This window comes from Zeus faber (assembly GCF_960531495.2).
Source record: "Zeus faber genome assembly, chromosome: 3".
In the NCBI taxonomy this organism is placed as follows: Eukaryota; Metazoa; Chordata; class Actinopteri; order Zeiformes; family Zeidae; genus Zeus; species Zeus faber.
In genome coordinates, this window is record NC_137190.1 from 29,123,878 (window position 1) to 29,146,808 (window position 22,931).

A 22,931-nucleotide genomic window follows, 5' to 3' on the forward strand; every position below is an offset into this window, starting at 1 on the left:
TTTATTTAGTTGTAGTTACTTTAGTTTCTCACCACTATAGGGTTTGAGAACCCTTTATAATTATAACACATTATAATCCAAGATGGTCCCTGGGAGGGGAAATAGGGTTTATACTGTAAAAGTTAAGTGCTTCCTGGTCTGCTGGGGGCTTTAGAGGCCACAGGGAGAGGAGCAGAGGGGTTCCTGTTGGACCCTCTGGATTGGGGCAGAGGCACCAGTGAGTGTGTGCGTGTGCACACACACACACACACAAACACGCACGCACGCACGCACGCACGCACGCACGCACGCACGCACGCACACACACACACACAGAACCAATGCGAGGATGGACAAGTAGAGCCGTTCAAGTCCTTTTCATGTCGGCCTTCGTGCACTCCTCCTAATGGCTTTTTATGGCAGCTTGGAATCTTTATGGCTCTTGAGACACAGAGCCAGAAGGAGGGAAGACAGTGCTTCAGACATGCCGAAAGGAAGGACACATCTTGGGGAATGTTAACCTTTTTTATTTTGCCGATATCTGGATTTTGTTTCAAATTCATTTTTTTTTCTCTCTCAAAATTTTTAGCTGGCACCATGGCATGATTTTTCCGGAAAAAGCCCGATGCTCCCTTTTGTTTTAATCAGAGCCCGGGTAATTCTACTGGCTTGTCCCTTTCTTAAAACTCTATGGTAACTACTCTATTACAAATGCAGTATTATTGGATGCTTAAGAGGGTTTTGAAGTGGGGTAATTCACTTTTACAGTGCATAATATGGAAATTATTCAGGAGCATCTTACTTTATCTTTGTGTTTAAAAAAAAAAAACTCTCCCAAGCAAAATAGAGCATGTCAGTTAGTATGTGAACACAGCTTACTTGTGATTTGAATTGACTTGACTTGAAATAATGTAATTTATGCATTTTGGATTATCTTTCATTTAACATGTGCCTCACGAAAAAAACAAAACATTATTTTAACTGAAAAACCATAGCTCAGATCATTTGAATTTGGAATGGTTAAACTCATCCATTTGTATGTATGTATGTTGCAATGACTGATCTTTCATGTCTGAAATTTTAGTATAGATGAGGGAATAGCAATGGACTTATAGCTCCTATATTGGAGTTACGCTTACTATGTGTAACAGTATTACTAAATTAAAACCTCCTCTATAATAAGAGTGCAGATACATTTGGGGAAACTTGATTCGCAGTTTCGGTACGGAAGTGTGTTCAAAAAGGAACAGAAATGCACATTTTACAATAAAATAAAATAATTTTGCTATTTAATAACATCACAGTCATTGTTTATCTAATTTGACAGTCAGGCTTGGATGTGAACTTGGTTCTTGAACATTCTTCTTGAATATTACACTATGTTTTAGTCATCTGGTGCATTATATAACTGGTAAAAGAAATTAAGTAAGCAATAGATACTGTATGTGCAAGGAGATTTATCTTGGAAAAAGAAAAAAAAATCACCTTCAAGACAGTACAATAATGATAGTGGCTTTCTGTGTGCGCAGGTAATTGGCAGGTTTTATGTCCACCAGGCTCCGCCCCCACCAGAGTGGAACACTTGCTTCTTTGTCACCATGGGCAGGACAGCCCACAGAGGTATGCATTAGGAACCCTAAAGCATTGGGTCGATATCTCTCAACCCAGGCCTTATATACTTTATATACTGTACATATATATATATATATATATATATATATATATATATATATATATATATATATATATATATATAAATGTTGTTTGCCATCGTTTCATAACTGTTCATAGCACAACCTCGCTGAACACTTTGCAATTCAACACAATCAGTGTGGATGTAGCCAAAAGAGCTGATATGCATATGTATATATAAGAGTAAAAAGAAAACCTGATGAAATGCACAGTTTGCGACCAATTTTTGTGCATTTAAAGTACAGTGAGAAGCTGCAGCAGAGTGGTACGTTTCTCAATAGTGAAGCTTTCACAGAGATTGTGCTATGAACTGATGGGAACCAAGATTTTAATAAGGCCTGGGTTGAAAAACCACCTATCCTTCAATGCAAATTTATTACGATGAATATATTATTGTCTTGTCCATTTGAGATATTATGATTATGTTTGTTTTTTGTTATCAGTTAATTTATTAATTAACTAGTGCTTGCACTGCTGCCTCACAGCAAGAAGGTTCTTGGTTAGATTCCCGCCTGGGGCCCTGTCGGCACCGTGTTCCGGTGGGTTATTTCCCGATTAGGGGCCTTTCTGTGTGGAGTTTCCATGTTCTCGCTTGTGGTTTACGCCATATAACATCGGTAAGGATCCCCACCAAATAACATGCAAAAAGGTCATCGTCTGACAAGCGATGGCTTTTTGAATTAGTCTCCGGGTGCATGGTTGTATGCTGCCCACTGCTCCTGGCCTCCCATCGTAGGAAGGACAAGCCAGGATGCTTTGAAAGCTTAAAAGTACTGTGTGTTTGTTGCCGTCGCCACATGGGTGCATGTGTTGTGTGTACTGTGTGATGAATAAAGATTCTTCTTCTTCTTCTTAGTTAAATCACAGAATCATTCAATCATATTGTTATATTCTTTTAACCTGTAAATAAAAAAAACCATACCAAAAGTCATACATTTTCAGATACAGCATGCTTCCCAAATAGTAAAAGGTGTGGTGTAATTGTCTGTGATTTCAGAGCAGAAAGAGGAGAACAAGGAGAAGTGGAGCAGCATCACAGCAGGCTCTGCGCTCGACAAATCAAACGGTGAGCCCTGGAACATTCTACTTTCATCCAGATCCTTCTGTTTACCAGGCTAGGAGAGTTGCTATGATGATGGCACACTATGTATTAGTTTGGCATTTCAAAAATCTTAGTTTGACTGACTTTTGAGTTCAAAAGAGCATGAGCATGGTATTTCAGACCTGCGCTGTTGTGTTGTGGAGTAAACGGAACGCCTGGCATGTTCTGCAGAACCTTTCAGCTGGGAGCAGTACCTCAAGCAGACGTCCTCCATCGCCGCCTCTCCAAGTTGTTTCAGACAGGTAGCTGGTCCATAGCGTTCATTAGTCAACTCTAGGAAATGCTTGGTGTGCCCATCAGTTCAGTGAGAGTGACCAGAAGGACTCTCTGTCTTGCCGCCCGCAGTCCAGGACGCCCCCCTCCAACGACTTCAAGGCGGGCATGAAGCTGGAGGCGCGCGACCCCCGCAACTCCAACTCCGTCTGCATCGCCACGGTGATGGGCATGATGGGTACTCGACTGCGCCTGCGACTGGACGGGAGCGACAACACCAACGACTTCTGGCGACTGATCGACTCGTCGGACATCCAGCCCATCGGAACCTGCGAGAGAACCGGAGACATGCTGCAGCCCCCGCTGGGTGAGGGAGGGATAGCAGACCTAAAACTCCAAAACTCAACAGAGAAGTTATCTAGCCTAGGCTTGGGCAGATTCACGATTAAATCGTCTGTCGGTGATGGACTCCGTCTTTCGCGGCTGACATTGATGACAGACGTTTTTTAAATGATTTTATCCGCCAGGAAAAATCCGAGCATTGAAACAGTGTAAGTGCAGTTTACCGTGTGCTGTGTGCGCAGGCTCCCATGCCTGTCTTTTTTAAAAAATCTTAGATCTTTTTCTTTTAATTTGTTTCCTACATGTAGGAAACACAATTTTCCCCACTTGGAATTTTGCACGATCGCCCAAGCCTACTAGACTGTATGCTTGACAGGATAGGAGAATGCTATGGGTTTTTTTTTTTAAGGCTTAAACATTTGCCCCATTGGACTGCATTCAAGCACAGTGAGTAGTTGCAGTAGAGTGGTAAGTTGTGTTGAGTGAAGTGTTCAGAGAGGTTGTGCTGTGGGCAGTTTTAAATCCTTTGGATAACAGAAAGCAAATGTGGTCACCATTGTCATATTTGTAAGAGAGAGACCTGAAGTGCTACTTTGGATGTGTTTTGCAGGTTTCAGGATGAACGCCTCGTCGTGGCCCATGTTCCTCTTGAGGACTCTGAGTGGAGCAGAGATGGCTCCTGCCTCAGCTTTTAAGAAGGTAATAGTGTCTGAACGATGAGGCCGAACACATGCAGAGAGGAAAAATCCACGAAAATAATTAGGAGGCTTCCTTGTAGATGTAGCCATCTTCTTGCACGTACACTTGTGTTTTTTTTTTTTTTTGGTGTGTAGGAACCGGCCAGCGCTTTGAAGAACCAGTTCCAGGCAGGTATGAAGTTGGAGGCGGTGGACAGAAAGAACCCCTATCTGATCTGCCCGGCCACAGTGGGAAGGGTCAGGGGTCAGGAGGTCTTCGTTATGTTTGACGGCTGGCGCGGAGCCTTCGACTACTGGTGCCCCTGCGACTCCAGAGACATCTTTCCGGTCGGATGGTGCGACCTGACAAAGCACAGCCTGCAGCCACCGGGGAACTTCTGTAAGTGCTGCTTTTGCCTGTTTTTTTTTTTCGTGCCGTATACGGTCCCTTCCTCGATAAATCCCAAGTGTAAGTCATTTCATTGAACATATTACCAAATGTTCAGTTTTGTACATTCGTCAGTTGTATTGTTCGATCAAAAGTCAGACTCATACTCTAATGTGCGAGCTTGGGCTTCAGTGGTTAGCCAAGGATAGTGGCTAACCACTGTGTGCTGTGTGTTGACCACTGTGTGCTGTGTGTTGAGGTTTGGTTTTTGGTTGATTGATTAACCTTAAACATTTAGGATGGGCTCCCACTTGATACAAGTGTAATTTGGTGTTAGTACCACTAGAGGGCGGTGCAGACACACATTTTGGTACCTCTGCCTAATATTCACATACCGCAGTCTGAGTTGGCGTTAATGTTTTTATCTATAAGGTTTGTTAGAGTTGCTGTTGTGTTAAAATCTCAAGCTTTTTTGGTACAGACGTGTGTATCCTTTTGTATTGGGATACGTTTCCCTCCGTGCCATTAGAGGACAGTACAGGCAAAGGTTGTATTGTCTATTGTGAGGTTTGGAAGTACTTGCTAGTACCAGCGGTGGAAGAAGTACTCGGACCTTTTACTTAGGTAAAAGTACAAATGCCCTCACACAAAATAGCTCTAGTAAAAGTCAAATGACCACATTGACATATAAGGACTTTTATATAAAATAACATGTACTTGTCATATCCAGTGCTCTGCAGATTAGTGCTTATGCGGATCCTGATTACAATTGGCCCCCAAAAAATAGTATGAGTGGTGTCATAGTGATTTACATATATACTGTGTATACTGTATATACACACACCCATCATCCACAACATTAAAACCACCACAAATAACCAGTAATATTGGGTAGTTCCCTGTTGTGCCCCCAAAACAGCTCTGGCTCATGGAGGCATGGACTCCACAAGACCTCTGAAGGTGTCCTGTGGTATCTGGCACCAAGACGTTAGCAGCAGATCCTTTAAGTCCTGGAAGTTGTGAGGTGGGGCTCCCATGGATCGGGCTTGTTGTTCCAGTACATCCCACAGATGCTCCATCGTACCCTAACCCCGGTCATCCACATGTTGTAGAAGAAAACTTGATTCATCAGACCAGGCCACCTTCTTCCATTGCTCCATGGTCCAGTTCTGACGCTCACGTGTCCATTGTAGGAGCTTTCAGTGGTGGACAGGGGTCATCATGGGCACTGTGACCCGTCTGCAGCTACGCAGCCCCATACGCAGCAAGCTGTGATGCACTGTGTGTTCTGACACCTTTCTATCATAGCAGCATTAACTTTTTCAGAAGTTTGTGCTACAGTAGCTCCTGTGTGGGATCGACCAGATGGGCGAGACTTCGCTCCCCACACGAGCCTTGGGCGCCCATGACCCTCTCACCGGTTCACTGGTTGTCCTTCCTTGGACCACTTCTGGTAGGTACTAACCCCTGAATACTGGGAACACCCCACAAGACCTGCTGTTTTGGAGATGCTCTGACCCAGTTGTCTAGCCATCACAATTTGGTCCTTTTCAAAGTGGTTCAGATCCTTACGCTTGTCCCATTTTCCTGCTTCCAAAACATCAACTTCAAGAACTGACTGTTCACTTGCTGCCTAATATATCCCACCCGTTGGTATGAGATGAGCGACATTGTTCACTTCACCTGTCAGTGTTTTTTGGCTGATCGGTATATAAATTTACATTAGGGATTCAACGGGAGACGATATGTTATCGAGCCGTTCGGTACGCCCCCTACGGTTCAATACGCACGCGTGAAACGCGGTATTTTGGTATCATAGTAAAAGTCCACTGGATTTGTCCACTGTATGTGCTGCTTCCTATTGAGTTTACTATTGCAACTGCACTGGTATTCCTGCAGGGTCCGTGCAGAGCAGCTTTTCTCTATTTTTGCGCAAGAGATTTTTTCTGTTTTCAGCTGCGCGCAGCTACACAACCTTTTCAATAGAAACAGGAGATAAAGCTACAGAGAAATGTTTTTATAAAGAGTGCAATCAATCAAGGGGTCCAGTCGGAAAATAACCCCCTGGGATGGCCGTGTCCCTCTTTATTATGAGCTGCACTTCATACACTCTCTCTCTCGCTTCCACTCGCGCCAGGTAGTGTTCAAGAATGAATGATCTGATTCTTTTGAACGGCTCTTTTGTAGGAATGAAGGGAACCCCAGTCTCGCTGGGTGATGAGACGTTTTGTTTTTTCGTCAAGTTTACAGTTTTATGTTGTGTAGTTTGTTGCTGTCTCCCGCCACCAGCTCTATCCTTACATAGAGCACCCCTCGATGTAAGGATGGAGCCTATGCTCCTCCCTCGCCGGGAGGTGTCCTGGCTGAAACGGAGCGCACCCACTGTCACATCAGGTTCACAAAGTGAAGGCACACACGCACTGGTCTGACTGTGACCTTTTATTTCAACAAGTTATTTTACTATTGTTATTTTTGTGTGAAAAATACTGTTTATACCTGTTCTACACAAAAATAAGTTTTAAAATATTATATAAATAAATAAACAAACAAATAAATAAATATTAACAAATTTATGTCAATTATAACAACCCACCAATTAAATTTAACTGCTGTCTCCCCCCTCCCCCCATAGTCATACACAAAGAGCATTACACTAGTTATTTGTGGCAGACTACTATAAAAACATTTTATATATATATATACACACAACTCTACTGTGTACTGTACAGTCACAAATTACTTGTATTTTGTAACTTTCCTCCACTGGTTAGTACATGTATAGATGGAGTAGAGATAAGTAGAGACAGAATGAAGGAAGTAATTTTAGAATTTTCTTTGTGTGAGTTTTTGTATGAGATTTCATGCGACTGTGCTCCATAAAAACTCACAAAGAATTGTGTTGTTTTGTTGTTGTTCAATTGGAAGAGAAATAATAATAATAATAATAATAATTATTATGATTATGATTATTAATATAATAATAATTATTATTATTATAAATATATCTGCAGGCAGCAAAACACGGGTTCCAGTTTAGTCATGTTAGGTATGTATTTTGGCAGATTGAAGATTTTCTGTATTCTGGGATCAAACTAAACAAATTCAGCCTGATTGAAACCCAAATTTGTCATGTGGGACAAATTTTTAAATGTCCAGCCGTAATAGTTGTCTTTGTCCTGTGTAGTGTGACATAATCGGTGACCACCTCCACAAATGTCTTGCATTTTTACATTACAGCTATTACAAGTTGTTGAGATTCTGTAAAACACATATTTTTATATTGACACAGATCACAAAATTCCCAATTCTTCAATTTTGAATATGAGACCAGTGGAAAACATTTAAGTCTTTGTGTGTGTTTTTTTTGTGGAATAGAGTGCATTGGTATGTTTGGAGGAAACAGGTCAGAAAATTGTTTTAATGAACATATGAACATTTTTACCTGCATGTAGTTTAATTTCTTTTAAACAACCGTCTATGTTTGCCCGTTAAGCAGAACTTGTCATTGATGTCACTCAGTGTGTTGTCTGTGGAAATAGAGCTGCAGTCTCAGTGACGGACGGGTGAACGTTTGGTGCCGTGTCGAGGAATGATGATGTTGTGACAGAAACGTGAGCGTTGGATACCGTGTGGGGCAACAATGACTGAGGGAACCAGGAGATGTCTGAGTTGTTATGAGACCTCAACCATGTCAGTGGGTCCAGCGGTTGTCGTGGGCCAGACACTTTAACCTTACAAATGCCAAGGAGAATAATAATAATAAAAATCCGAACAATAACAAGAGCAATCGTGATAACAATAAAGATACATTTTGCATTGCACAAATTTGAGTAAAATCCCTTCCGCACGCACGCACGCACGCACGCACACAAACACTGAGCCAAACAGAACAATGGCTTGATTTGTCAAAAAGCTTTATGAGTCTTTTTGTACATTCCAGAGTTGTAGTCAATGTGCTCAGAGTCTCAGTTTTGGCAGCTTTGAGTTTAGTTTCAGATCTTTCCCACAGTGAAAGTCTGAGACCAACACTTAAAGGACCTTAAAGAATAGTTTGCGTGCTGCAGTCGAAGCAGCAAAAACGACTTCCTTTCTTTGTAATTCAAGCCAATTTGAGGGCAGACCCCAAAGGGGACACAGAGGCACAATGGCACAATGAAGACTTTCTGTTAAAATGTTAATAACGTATCATTATATTGTGTAAGTGTTTCTATAATCTTCCCTATATTGCTATATGTGCATACCATAAATACCACTCTGCGAGAAATTCACACATATGCCGGGCGACGTGAGTTTGGAATCTACATTCTGGAGTAAAATAAATGTTTTCCCTGTTGTGTTTACACACCTCGAGATGTTCAAAACATAAGCAACATATTTCAGACTGAGAAAATGTGTCTACGGTGTGGCCTATTTTAGTAGCATGTGTTTCAAGTCTAAATATATCTTTTATAGCTCTTTGAGCATAATACGCTCAGGAACAAAGAAAGCTAATTAAACAAACTGGGATGTGAAAGGGGGGGCGGCAAAAAAAAAAATCAAGACCAAACATTTTTTTATTAATTAAGATTCTTGAGATTTTTGATTCTGTGTATTCTTGGTAATATCACCTCATATTGCTCCTCAATTTGCCAAAATTAATTTTTTTAAATTGTTTTTTTGGATGGATTCTAATCGATTCGTTATCAAATTAAAAGCACCTTACACAATGTAACGCCTCAATCACATTTTAGGGTAAATCGTCTTTGCTTTATTAATGCACAATCCTGGAATTAATTTACATGCACCTTGAGGTCATTCACACTTGTCATGATCAGACTATGTGGAAAACATGAAAAAGTCATTGTCTTTCATAGAAGCTTTGTTTTCCCTTGTTGTCTACCTTCATGAACAGACTTATTATAAAAAAAGCACTTCTGGAGTTTTAAAATGCCCTTGTGTTTTATTTGTAACAACTGGTCTTTTTTTTTTTTTTACTTCCGTTTTTGGCGAAATACCCTCATTTCAGTTTGCCAGTAGAGACATTAACTGGTGTCCGAATAACATAGGTCATGGGTTGTGGGTCATTTACATTTATTAATTTGAAATCTTTTGGTACATTGACATACATTTACATTTACAAGTCCGTTTTTCTGATGCCAGGCAGGTGCATGAAGTGTCATTCATCCTCATGTCTTCCATACAGGTCTGCATCAGTTCCAGTCCAGTCGTTTACCTTTTGTCCTGTTGTGTTGGTATTCACTGGTCAGACAGGAAGCATATGGGTTTAAATAACACATGGGAGTGTGATTAATAGGAGAGGTCTGGCCATGTGTGTGTTGCTATGTTCGTTCAGGCCTGCTCCACTTTCTTGATGGATGGCTGTAGTTACATATGTGTCAGAGGGCCCCCACCATGTTCTCATTCCTCTCTAGCGATGGGGAGATGGAGTTCACCGCTTCCATCTCGTGTTTGTGTGTCTATAAACCAGAATTGAGCATCTCTTCTTATCGGAATAGTTTAGATCTTTTTAAGTTTATTCCTGCTTTGCACTCACCCCTCATGTAGTACAGGTACATAGCTAAGTTTCATTCCAGCATGCAGTCCAGCCTTTTCTGCATACTGGATGCATGGCTCCATCAGGAGTTCCACGCAAAAAACTCCCTCCACATGTAAGACATAGCTAACATGATGCGACAGCAGTCTGACTTTGCAAATTAATTATCTTAAGAAAGAAAATACATTTGTTTTATTGCTTAGTTTGCTGTCCCCCATTACTTGCATTCAACCCCTTCGGGGAGTATGGAGAAAAGGCTGAACTGTCAACCTATGAGGGATGGGAAAAATCCAAATTTTAACTTTGAGGATTAATTCCATACCCAACTGCAGAAGGACAATTTAAATCCTCATAGGCCAGAGAAAGTGTTTACTGTTGGATGGGATGGCCTCACATCTGCTTCTCATCCTGGTGTTGACATACTGTACCTCACTCTGCTTTGGTCAGGAATCTGCTTACAAAGAGGGTTCAGTGACCATTGAGCACCCTCGTGGTGTAGTGTGAGTGGAGTGGGCGGAAGCGGGTGTTTTCCACAAGCAGACAACTACTGACTTTGCATAAGTGTAAATGTGTGGGTGAGCGGTACTCAGTCGAGCTGTTATTGAGCTGATAATTAACTGCTAACTGAGCTGTTTATCCAGACGGAAAGGAAAACAAGAGCGACAGCTATTAAATCTGAGGAAAGATTAATTACCTAGCCTGAAGATTTTCCTATTTCTAATACAATTGACCAAAAAATAGAACATCCACAAGAATCTTCCAAAAGAGCCGGGTGTCCTATAAAGGATTTACTTCTGTATTAAGACTTTAATAATAATAATAAATGTAGCTGCAGCAGGCAGTAATACACAGGGTCCAGTCAATTCATATTAGGTACATATTACAGTTTTTGGGTTTTTGTGAAACACATCACAAGTTACAGAAGTTACAAACACTGTGGCCTTATGCCTGGACCAATTAACATGGACTGACCTCGAGGACTGGATTTTTGGAAAATTGGGCTGAAATTGTTTCTTTATCGTCTTAGACTTTTGGCTATTTTTCAGCATCTGGAACAATAACAAAAACAAACTTTGTAATTAATTTGCATAACAATAATAATAAAGACATGTTATTTTATAAACACAATAAATGCAAGTTAGGTGTAATTACTACTTCATTGTATTTTTTCTGTCAATGTACCATTGGGAAATTCAGTTCAATATGTTACTTGTCTATATTGTAATACAGACAACATATATGGAACTTTAACATTAATTTGCCATTAGAATTATTATGGAAGAACTTGTCAATACTTAACGCTTTCTTCCTTTTCATTTAAGTTTGCTACGTTTAGCTGTAGGAAACTATTTATACATGAAAGTATCTTAAAAACAACAGTTTATTTTTTTTACCTAAAACCAAACCTTGTCATTGTTAGAACTTACATCGTTGTATGTAAGTACATGTGGAGTCTCAGTGATGGCAGGTGACGTTGTGTCTCATGTGCGTCAATTATGACATTCACATAGGTTTAAGTATTTACAGAGCTTTATGATAGTAGTCGAACTTCTGTAATTTTAGTGTTGACTTTTTTCATGAATTACATTTGAATACATTACCTTTTCAATAAGTTTAGTTTCCATGAAATTCGAAAAACGTTGTGTTATTTCTGTGAGTAATTACCGTTGCACGGCTTCTATTATTCCGACATCTCGCTGGATGTTGAACGCATCACTCAGTCGCACATTTGAGTGAATTCGACTCGATGTGGTCACGAGTTTTTGTGGACAAATGTTTTTTTTATTTTTCATGAATCCGGCCAAGTAATGGGGACCACAGAGATAAAATATCAATCCAACAGATCTACAGACCTCTACCAGGTAAGAAAGTACATAAATACACACGTAAATGTATAGTTTGTAATCTCCAATCACTAGTTAGAGATTGTCCAGAACTTGTGGAGTGTGCGGTGTGAATGGAAATTCTGAAACAGAACCTCAATATTTATAGAAAATAGTATGATGAAAACATAAAACGTCTTACTCTTAATCATATCTTGTTTTGTTTACGAATAGTGGCGTGTCTGTCAAGGAGGACCATCAAATTTGGTCAGTTTTTCACTTATTTTTCTTCTGTATGCGGATCAATTTGGATGAAAATTAAACCACATGATGTTTGTGACATACCGGTTCAAACGACACCGTGACTGTGTTCGTAACAACTGTCATTGTTGTGTTTCGGATACTTTTAGCCCTGTTGTAGATACTTTGGTGTTCGATGACTAAGACGGAGGATGACATATATAGATATACAGTATATATATCTATATATATCTATATCTATATCTATATCTATATATAGATATAGATATAGATATAGATATATATATTTGGGCCAAATTGGTTGGTTTTTGACTAATTTCTACTCCCTATGTGTATCAATTTGGATAAAAGTTGAACCAAGAGATGTTTGTGACACACAGGTTCGAACAAGACGTGAACTGTCTTTGTCACTTCTGCCGTTGTTCTGTTTCAAATAGTTTTAGCCTGAAAGATTCAGAGAATTTTTTAGGCTAAAACTACTATAACAATAAAGGACCCCTAACAATACTGTCAGACAGGTCCCATTTCTCAGTCCTTACTTGTTGAAAAAAAAAGTGTACATTTACTGTATATATACAGTATATATATATATATAAATAGATTTATTCTCTTTTTGTATAGATCCAGCAGCTGGTTAACCTTTGTTCCACTGTAAACATTTCAATTCCAAAACGTTAACAAAATTTGTTATAACCGACTCCTGTTCCTCAACGTGTGTACAAATCAGTTTAATATGATATTTCAGTGTGAGCTGTATTTTTTGTCTTAATTCTAATTACAGATGGAATCTGTTGCACATTGTTCCTCTGTCAGGCTCGAGGCTGAGTGATATCCGACTGTGCCACTGGTTCCTGACCTCAGACCTCGCCATCTTTTAGCAGCTCCTCTGGGGGAGGCTGAATAGGCTAGGGTTACAAGGGGAGGGGGGCTTCTGGGCGGGGGGAGTTGACATGTCTTTGTGTGTGTGTGTGTGTGCGAGAGAGAGCTAGTGTGTGTACATATATAGATAGATACTTTATATATTTCATATATCATCCTCAGAGGGGAATTGCAAAAATAATTGCAATAATAATAATGTAATAACAAAAACAAATAGAACAAATTGTCGATATGCAAAAAACCTAAAAAAATACAAAAAAATATAAAAAATTGCAACATACAATATACCTAAAAATAAACTTTTTTTTTGTAAAATCAAAATAGATTTGAGGTAAAATATATACGTTAGTAATTATTTGTCATGAATATTAAGGTGGATATAAGAATATTGTCGTCGATTATATAAAGGGAGTAGCGTCTTTCTCAAAGCATCCGGTGTCCATCCCAAGTTTGTGATCCATTTGAACCTTTTAAAACGCCAAACCTCACCCCCACCCCAAGACGGTGGGGGTGAGGTGACGGTGCTGTGTCGATACAGCCTGGCTGATAACTCGAATATAAAGGGCTCCACCCCCCTCGCTGCCGCCGCCCTCCCCAGAGTTATGCAAATCCCCCACTCAGGCACTGGGAGGGAAACTCGGTGGTAGCTCCAACCGGCAGCAGCGGCGTGGGCTTTGTTGTGGACGAGTGCCGGGATAGAGAGCGAGAAAGAGACAGAGAGGGACAGAGAGACAGAGAGAGAGAGAGAATAAATGATAGACGTGGACGTACGGGGGGGGGGGGCGGACAAATCTCATTGAAGGTATAATGCCGGTAAGTTAGAGAGAGCAGGCGTTTCTGGAAGGAGAAAGGGAGGAAAAGAAGGAAAGAAAAGCCAAAGGACTCATTCAAGAGAACCAGGAAGCGGCTGTGGAGTAACCAGTGTGGACACCGGTACTACGATCAGTGACTTCTACTGCTACTACTACACTGCTACTCCTCATACTACTACTCCTAATACTGCTGCTGCTGCTGCTGCTGCCTCTGCTGCTGCTGCTGCTGCTGTAGGGAACTTCTGCTTTGTTAGTCTGGGCTTCCTGCCCTGGTGAGTTATTTTCTTCTTTTGTAATTACGTTGCATTTGCAAAGCAAATCCACAAAAAGTGGATTTATTGCAGGGATACCGCTGAGTACTCTTACGCAGTATAGAGGGGTTGTTATTTCCCACAAAAAAAAGTAGTACCCCTGTATTAAATCAACTTTTTTGGGAGAGAGAAAAAACCCTCTTTGTGTGAAGAATGACAGATTTTCAAGGGGTTTAACCGCGGCGTTGTTCAAGGGTCGTATTCGGACTCTTTTCTTCAGTCGTCGAAAAAGATTGTGAAATCCCTGATGGCAGATAGAGAAAGAGCTGTATTTACACCGGTGTTGGTGCCACAGAGGCTTAATTCCCTTTAAAGCGGGATGCTTTGAAAAGACGCTGAATGAATGAAGGTAAATCAGACATAAAGACCCCACTTCCTGTTGGCTCTGGGGAAGGAGAGGAACGGAGAGAAGGTTGAATTCCTCCCAGCCCAAGTGTTGTTACTGGCGTGCTCTCGCTGACCGGGGCGGCCGTCTGCCTTCCTCTATCTTTGCGTAAATAATTAAAGCTATTGTTTGGCATGAGTTGGGGGCTCGCCATGTGCTTGAAGGCTGCATTATCACCTCTCTAATGAGTAGTCTTTGAGTGTTTGATGATGCATTAGAGCAGACCGTGCGCGCATTTCTAGACTTTAAGGAAACAGCGTTTCATTGAGCTTTGTGCAAACTAGTCCTGACCTTTCCACCGTGTTAGCTCGGAGAATCCGTTTACAGGGGTTGGTGACTTTTGGCCCAAATGTTAATAGATATCAGACTTTGAGAGTGCGTGCCTCGGTAGTAGTTTCACGGAGGTTGTTATTTACACAGAGGTTGTTTCTTCGGACCCGAAACCCGCTGTGCAGTCCTACCAAACTACCTTCGTTCGGCGAAGCAAATCGCAGAATTGGAAATTCAATGCAGCCGCACAGCGTGTTGTGCGTGTGATCAGATCCTTACATACACACACCACACACACACACACACACACACACACACACACACACACACACACACACACACACACACACACACCTGAGTCTAGGGGTCGTCCATGTGTTTTAGACTAGATATAGGGCTGTTTGTGATGAGGGACGGGGACGGGGGTAAGGGGGTGTAATTAGATGAGGGCCAACTCTCCAATGCCCTTCCCCCCATCACTAGACAGCAGACACACTCCTCAACATTCACACACACACACACACACACACACACACACAGACCCACATGTTTCCTCAGGCCACGGCCGACACAGGTCAATGGGTTGACATACATCGACATGATCAGTACCATATGCTTTAATTTATATATATAACGTATATAACGTTACTTGAATGTATTTCAAATCATGGTCTGTTGTTTTGTGGGATAGATATGAGTTTACAAAATTATGTTATTACTTTATGCTTGTATCGCCCGAGCACACCGTCTCGTCTTTAGAGGACTGCAAGATTGCGGCCGTTTCTGTGTAAGTTTTGCAGTGTTGTGTGTGTGTGTGAGTGTGTTTTTCCACCCGGCGCACTATTTTATCGTTGGGTGATACCGACTGGTAAGCGTAAGGTACCCCTCACCGGTTGAAACAAAACACGGCTGTATCCCACTCCCGCTTTCACCCATTTCCCCAATTAAGCGGCTTTGGCGGTGCCCAGGCAAGCCCCTGGAGAGCCCCGCATAAGCCCCCTGTGGCCCCCCTCGCCCTCCGCCCTCGTCGGGGAGGCTCTAATGAAAGCCTGTGTCCCCTGAGCCTGCACGGGCCTTCGCCAAGCAAAAGGTTGCATTGAAATTGGAGATGCTTATCACTGCCTTCTTCTTCTCTCTCTCTCTCTCTCTCTCTCTCTCTCTCTCTCTCTCTCTCTCTCTCTCTCTCTCTCTCTCTCGCTCTCGCTCTCCACACACACACACACACACACACACAGCGGTGATTATGTGATCATATCACAGTCACGCTCGGGCTAATGAAGACTGAACAAAGATTGGAGCGCTCGCGCTTTTTTGCCATTTTCTGACAATGCGGTATTTTCTTACCATCTCCTTGTTTGAACGCCTTCACTGGTCGGAGGATTGGAGGAAGATCAGTATTTCTAAAAGGGAAATTAGGTTTTTTCCGAGCGAAGTCGGTTTCTTTTTTTTTTGCATGCTTGCAGTAAAGGTGTTCTGACAAAACATAACAGTGTTAGTTGTAAACAATACTGTGAAAGCAAGAGATTCTCCAATTGGGAGATTATCACAATAACCAAAAATTGTGATAAGTATGATAATTCTTATGATAATTAATTTGCTGAATTGGCGCTTTAGAGGGGGTTTACCCAGGCTGGACTCCAGGGACGGGTCACTTTTGACCTGTGAGACATATTGCAGAGGGACCCAATACAAAGGAGCTGCCAATCTCAGGAAGGAGACAGAACCTGGAAGTCTAGCCTCTACTCAATCATTCATTATTCCCCCTGGTTTTTCTGTCGTTCTCCCCAAATGTTTTCTGCTGCAAGTCATTTGAGGGGAAATTGCCCAATCATGACAGCCTGTCTCAGGCTGTGCTGAAGCGTGTGTTTTCCAATAATGCACACCGGCCTTGGCAGGGGTGTCTTCAGTACAATCAGGCACAATCAAGGTGTCATGAGAAAAAAAGATTCACCAACCCAATCCCAATTTGGTTTTATACTAATTTCTTTGTTTAATCAGTTTTTTTTTATTGTTATGCTGAATTTCACGACTTTTTTCAGATAAATGTGTACATGTGTGTATTTCTGATCTCCTTTTGATTTGAATCTCTTCCTGGACTGCACTGCTATTTTTTTGCTGGAATAAGTGAACTTCCCCTTCTCTTATCTTTGTATGTGGAACAAATGACTCAGAAATGAAATGAAGGAAATTAAGAAATACAAAAAAATCAACATAATAAATCATATTGGCCAAATGCTATGCTGTACTCTTTAGATACATGTCAATGCAGATCTGTCAGTCCGTCCTTCGGCACTAAATCTGACACTGGTCTTTCCTCTGTGTTTCAGTCACTTTGCCCAGTGCGCTCCTCCCCTCTGTCTCCTCCTCCGCCCCACTGCCCCCCCGGCACTCCTCCTCCTCTTCCACCTCCTCCACCGCCATGCAGACCTCGTACCGCCTGCCAAACCCCCTGCCCCCCCTCCCGGTGCGCAAGGGGGTGCGAGGACGTCGGCCCAAATCCCAAACCATCGCCCTGTTGAAGGCCGCCGCCGAGGCCGCTGCAGCCGCCGCAGCGAACGGGCCACCGGATGGCCCTGCCAGGACCGGCCCCGGGCCCCAACTGGCCCCCAGACCACACAAGAAAAGAGGGCCGAAACCCGGCAGCAAGGTGAGCCATCATAGAAACGCGTGGCGCCGTCGGTTGTTCCCAGGATTCAATTATGCTTCCGTAAACATTATTACGGGGACGTAGCACCAATGGAGTGTTGAGTTGATTCAACGTGAATCAATTTTGGATGTCGGTGAATTCACTCCTCATCGTTAGATGCACAGAAGACACCAGACGTGCTTTAGTTTGGTTTGGTTTAGTTAGCACATAAGAGAACATGTCAAGCCCAAACAATAATGCGGTAAAGGTAATGAACGACCATTTAAAAACATGAACTCACATCCTTAGACTTAGTGACCTGGGCTATGTTTGCTTCGCTCTTCAGAGAAAGCCCCGAGTGGTGCAGCCCTCGGCGTCTCCCACCACGATGGCCTCGACCCCAGAGAGCAGACTGAGCTCCAGCCACGCCTCAGTGGAGAGTAACCACAGCAACGGCCCGAACGTGGTTTGCACAGGTAAATCAGTAAGCCGTGAACTCCTTGATATTCCTCAAGGAATAATATTTAATTCTGTAATTTAGTCTCTCCCCCGTGTCTTTCCCCCGTCGCCGCGGGAACCTTAGTGTGCGTGTACGTCAACAAGCACGGAGACTACGGGCCGCACCTGGACCGAAAGCTGGTGCAGCAGCTCCCCGACCACTTTGGCCCGGCTCCGGTCAACGCCGTGCTGCAGCAGTCGGTGCAGGCATGCGTGGACTGCACCTACCAGCCCTCGGTGCTGCTGCCCTTCCTGCAGAGCCAGGCCCACACAGGGGGCGAGGTCATCAGAGGTGAGCGAACCGCAGAACCAATAATAATCAGCAGTCATAGTTGAATAAGTAAGCAATAATGTACAACCAGCCGGTCATTATCACAAAATAAATCCCCGACAGGGTGATCAGGATCAGCGATCAGGCTTTGCGATAATGACCAGCTGGCTTTACATTATTGCACTTTCCAAATAAAATAATACATCCAGATGGAATATGGATTTCAGATGGTTTTTGTTTTTGGGTAGTATAAATGGTTGAAGAGCTTCCGCTACACTAAGAAAACTAGTCCACAACAGCGCATCTAACACTGTAAGAGCCTAGCAAACTATTCACCCTACAAAAAAAACCTCACCCTACATACGACTAACATAATAACTGCTATTAATGTGAAATTTGACATTTGTCTCTTCAAGTTGTCCAGTGTTGTTTCTATGTATTGTCACAAGACGTCACCGCTAGCCAGTAGCGTTTACATGTAGGCCGAGTGATACAGGCAGAGAAGTGGTTGTGACAACTGTCGTTATTCACAGACAGCAGCCATTATTCAGAAATAACTGACCGCCGATTGCGCCATCGACCAATCAGAAGCGAGTATTCCAGAGAGCCACGTAATAATGTTTGTTTAATCTTAATAATGGAAACTTATGAGGGTTGGCAAACAACACCTTCCACAAACACTGATCTTTAGCTCTGTGCATCCCAGTTCAGCACTAGATATCTTATAATGTATTCCTGATCCAGAATGTAAAGGGCCTCGCAATAAGCGCAGGTGAAATTGGTTTAGGCACACACTCATGGGATATGCATGTCGCCTGTATGTGTGTGTGTGTGTGTGTGTGTGTGTGTGTGTGTGTGTGTGTGTGTGTGTGCGTGTGCTTGTGTGTGTGGAAAGAGAAAGAATAGAAAGACAGCGCCGGTGGCAGCAGACGACGTGAGAGCTGTGTCTCTAATAAGAAGTGACATGTGCATCTAACCTGGCTGGGGATGCCGGGACGGCGTCTCCCTGGGGGGTGTGACGTGAAGGGGAGGCAGAGGCAGGGGGCTCGGGATGGATGGGGGGAAGGGGGGGTGTGGGCGGGCCGATTTTGGGGGATATATTTAACAAGAGGCCGGGAGATTTGTGGCTTTGGATTTAGGTCGGCGTGGGGTGTGGGAGTAGTGGGGGCAAAACCCGCTGGTGTTGGCGTGCAAAGGGAGGGTGCGAACCCGAAACCATCTGCTGCTTCCCTTCAGCTGCACAACCTCTGAGCGGAAGGTACAGTATAATATAAAGGTCAGACACCAAGAGCCTGATCAAACATGTCAGAAAGAGAAACTAATCAATTTACTCAAATACTTTTTTTTTTCCTCTCTCGACGTTTTGGTCCGTAATAGAAATAACCGGCTTAATCCCATTATGTTCTATTGGCTCTTAACGAGTCAAAGTCAAAGATTCATTAAATCAGCCGTTACTTTTTCCGGTTGGTGTTGGTGCAATTTCAGCAGATGGGCTCTTTTGTTTTGTGCCTCCTTCCCAGTGCGCTCAGAACACGGGATCCGCTACGTGAAGCTCCCGTCGGCCTCCAGCACGTCCTCCGTGCTGCGCTTCCTGGAGACCATGTGCCAGCACCTTCAGAGCGACAGTCTGTTCAGCTCGCAGCCGTTCAGCCCCGTGGGTCACACACACCTGTACAGCAGGACCAAGACAGGTGGGCGAGCAGGGCCCCCGCACGGAGATGATGTCTGAGTGGCAGAGTTGTTAGTTTGTAGATAGCTCTTCACTCGTCGCATTATTCACCGGCTTAAAATGTTCCATATGTCTTTTTTTTTTTTTGTCTGATCTGTATCGTACTTCATGAGAAGAAACTGTTTAAGTTTAAGTTCAAATGTACGCGCAGATACCCATGTATACTTCCAAGTGCTAAATACAGTCTATTGTAGATAGTCACACACACACACACACACACACACACACACACACACACACACACACACACACATACCATGATTAACAGTGAAAAGCAGCCATGAAATAAAAGGAACTGTGTTTAATTTATTTAAATGCATAATGTATTTACAGATTTCTATTGGATACATATAGGAAAACGTATTAAATGTCAATCATTATACAGTATATAAACACCATTCAGCCACAACATTAAAACCACTGACAGGTGAAGTAAATAACATTGCTCATCTCGTCCCAATGGCACCGGTCAAGGGGTGGGATATATTAGGCAGCAAGTGAACAGTCACTTCTTGAAGTTGATGTGTTGGAAGCAGGAAATATGGACGGAATATGAGTGTAAGGATCTGAGTGACTTTGACAAAGGACAAAATTGTGATGGCTAGACGACTGGGTCAGAGCATCTCCAAAACGACAGGTCTTGTGGTATGCAGTTCCTGCATACCACAATCCTGTTCCTGGTATGCAGTGGTTGTTACCTACCCATAGCGGTCCAAGGAATGACAACCAGTGAACTGGAGACAGGGTCATGGGCGAAGGCTCGCCCGTCTGGTTCGATCCCACAGAAGAGCTACTGTAGCACAGATTTCTGAAAAAGTGAATGCTGCTATGATAGAAAGGTGTCAGAACACACAGTGCATCAAAGCTTGCTGCGTATGGGGCTGTGTAGCTGCAGACCAGTCACAGTGCCCATGATGACCCCTGTCCACCACTGAAAGCCCCTACAATGGACACGTGAGCGTCAGAACTGGACCATGGAGCAATGGAAGAAGGTGGCCTGGTCTGATGAATCATAGTTTCCCCACATCATGTAGATCAGATCAGTTTGTACCCCTACCTGACATCAAGTTTAGTGTTAGTGCGGCCCGCACGTTTTTCTCACACGCTCCTTTTTCCCGAGTCGTTGAGCGAGTTGTTGCCCTGGGCATTTTATATTTTTTTTATCACTTGTGGGCTACCATAGCTCAGGCTCGTGACAGCTTCCGGTGGTGTTTGTTGACAAGTTAGCCAACGCGTTAGTCACTTGGTTGAAACGTGATTCCGGAGTGACACTAAGCGGAAGGAAAATATATCCTGTCCCCCAGTGCAAGGTACAGAGGAAGTGGGCGGACTCAACAAGAGTAATCAGTGACCTAATAAAGACAGCATAGTGTTGCAATAGGAAAGGGAAAAGAAGTTGTACTTTTTTTTGGAATACGTGAAACCCTTTCTTTGTGGAATACTTGAAGCGGCGGATGGAGCGATGGAGCATCTGTGGGATGTGCTCGAACAACAAGCCCGATCCATGCTCGCAACTTCCAGGACTTAAAGGATCTGCTGCTAACGTCTTTGTGCCAGACACCACAGGACACCTTCAGAGGTCTTGTGGAGTCCATGCCTCCACGGGTCAGAGCTGTTTTGGTGTCACGAGGGGGAGCTACGCAATATGAGTGGTTATTAGTGGTGTTTTTAATTTTGTGGCTGATCAGTGGGTGTGATATAATAATTGTATTATACATGACTTACATTCCTAACAGTGTCAGTCTTTCCTGCTCAGGAAAAAAGTATCGACTCCGAAATTCAGATATTGACAGTGAAATAGTGATGCATTCTTTATTTAAGCCCACTGCAGCGCATTGTTTTCCTTTCCCAACATGCGTTTTCAGTGTCCTCTCCCTGTGAACTCTGTTTTAATCAGAGCCCCCCAGCCACACTGAGAACGGCCTTTCCAGTGAGGATTCCAAAAAGGATTCGGTGCCGAGCACGCGCTCCCTCCGCACCACCACCACCACCACCACCACGGAATACCGCGCGTCGCTGACCGAGCGGCCATTTTACGCGGGACACAACAACCGGGCACCTCCAGCGCTACGAGGGGGCAACGCCAATCCAGCCGAGCTGGGCCAGATCCGCACGCACAGAAGAGTGGAAGGTACAGTGCACACACATACTCACAGACATGGGTTCATTTTTAAAGTGGCAACTTTTATTTTCAACATCACCATCACCATCTGATCGAAACTGAACTAGCTACGCTGGTTTTTCAGATTCACCGGGCACACGCCCAATAAGTGAGTTCTTGCAACGGAAACAGAATATAGAGGAGCACATGTGTAACACAAGTACATAGAATGGCTGTTTCTTAAAAAAGTGCCGGCGAAATTAATTAATTAGTATTATATTTAAACAAAAGAATAATCGAATGGATAACCACTTTAAAGCTAAATTGTGGGGAAATCCGCCTCCTACAGAAAGTGAAAGTTTATTATAACTCATATAACTTATAATCAATCAACCTCCCTTGTCCTTCATACTGTATATCTCAGTTCCAGTACAAGTACAGTGCAGCTCCTCATGGTTTGTCTGTTCATCGTAGCTCTAAACGTGCTCGCTACTTAAATAAGCTTCTAAATGGTTGTCTTTGGCGGACAGCAGCCAGCTCTACCACGGGGCCGGATCACGCCACGCAGGACAAGGACGCCGTGGGCCCCTCGGCCTCTTCCTGGTCGGTGGACGACGTCATTCGCTTCGTGCAAGAAGCCGACCCGCAGACGCTGGGGCCCCACGTCGAGCTGTTCAGGAAACACGTGAGCGTCCTTCTAACTTCCTGCAAATCACTTGGTTCAGACAAAACACCGACACGCGCCACTTCCTGTGTGCGAACCCAAGTCGGGGTCTGATTTTCCGGACGCCTGGTTTGAAACGAACAATTGCTTTCAAACTTTTACCCTATATTGAATTGGTCAAAGCTGTGGTTTTTTTTTCTTCTTATTTTAGCTTCCCCTGCTGAAAACCATGTGTTCTTCTCTTCACAGGAGATCGACGGCAGAGCTCTGATGCTGCTGCGCAGCGACGTCATCATGAAGTACATGGGCCTGAAGCTGGGCCCCGCCCTCAAACTCTGCCACCACATCGAAAAGCTCAAACAGACTAAAGCGTAG

General features: G+C 43.3%; 1 protein-coding gene across 1 annotated transcript; it reads left to right on the forward strand.

Annotated features, from left to right (window-relative positions):
• Positions 1-1,513: 1,513 nt before the first annotated feature.
• scml2 (Scm polycomb group protein like 2) lies at positions 1,514-22,931 on the forward strand (the record flags this gene model as incomplete). Its single annotated transcript, XM_079997321.1, has 13 exons — positions 1,514-1,599; positions 2,669-2,737; positions 2,945-3,015; positions 3,119-3,353; positions 3,939-4,027; positions 4,162-4,405; positions 16,995-17,314; positions 17,640-17,769; positions 17,877-18,083; positions 19,583-19,753; positions 21,689-21,922; positions 22,423-22,577; positions 22,806-22,931. Exons 1-13 carry the CDS (start codon positions 1,578-1,580, stop codon positions 22,929-22,931), a joined length of 2,073 nt encoding a protein of 690 aa, XP_079853447.1. The 5' UTR covers positions 1,514-1,577.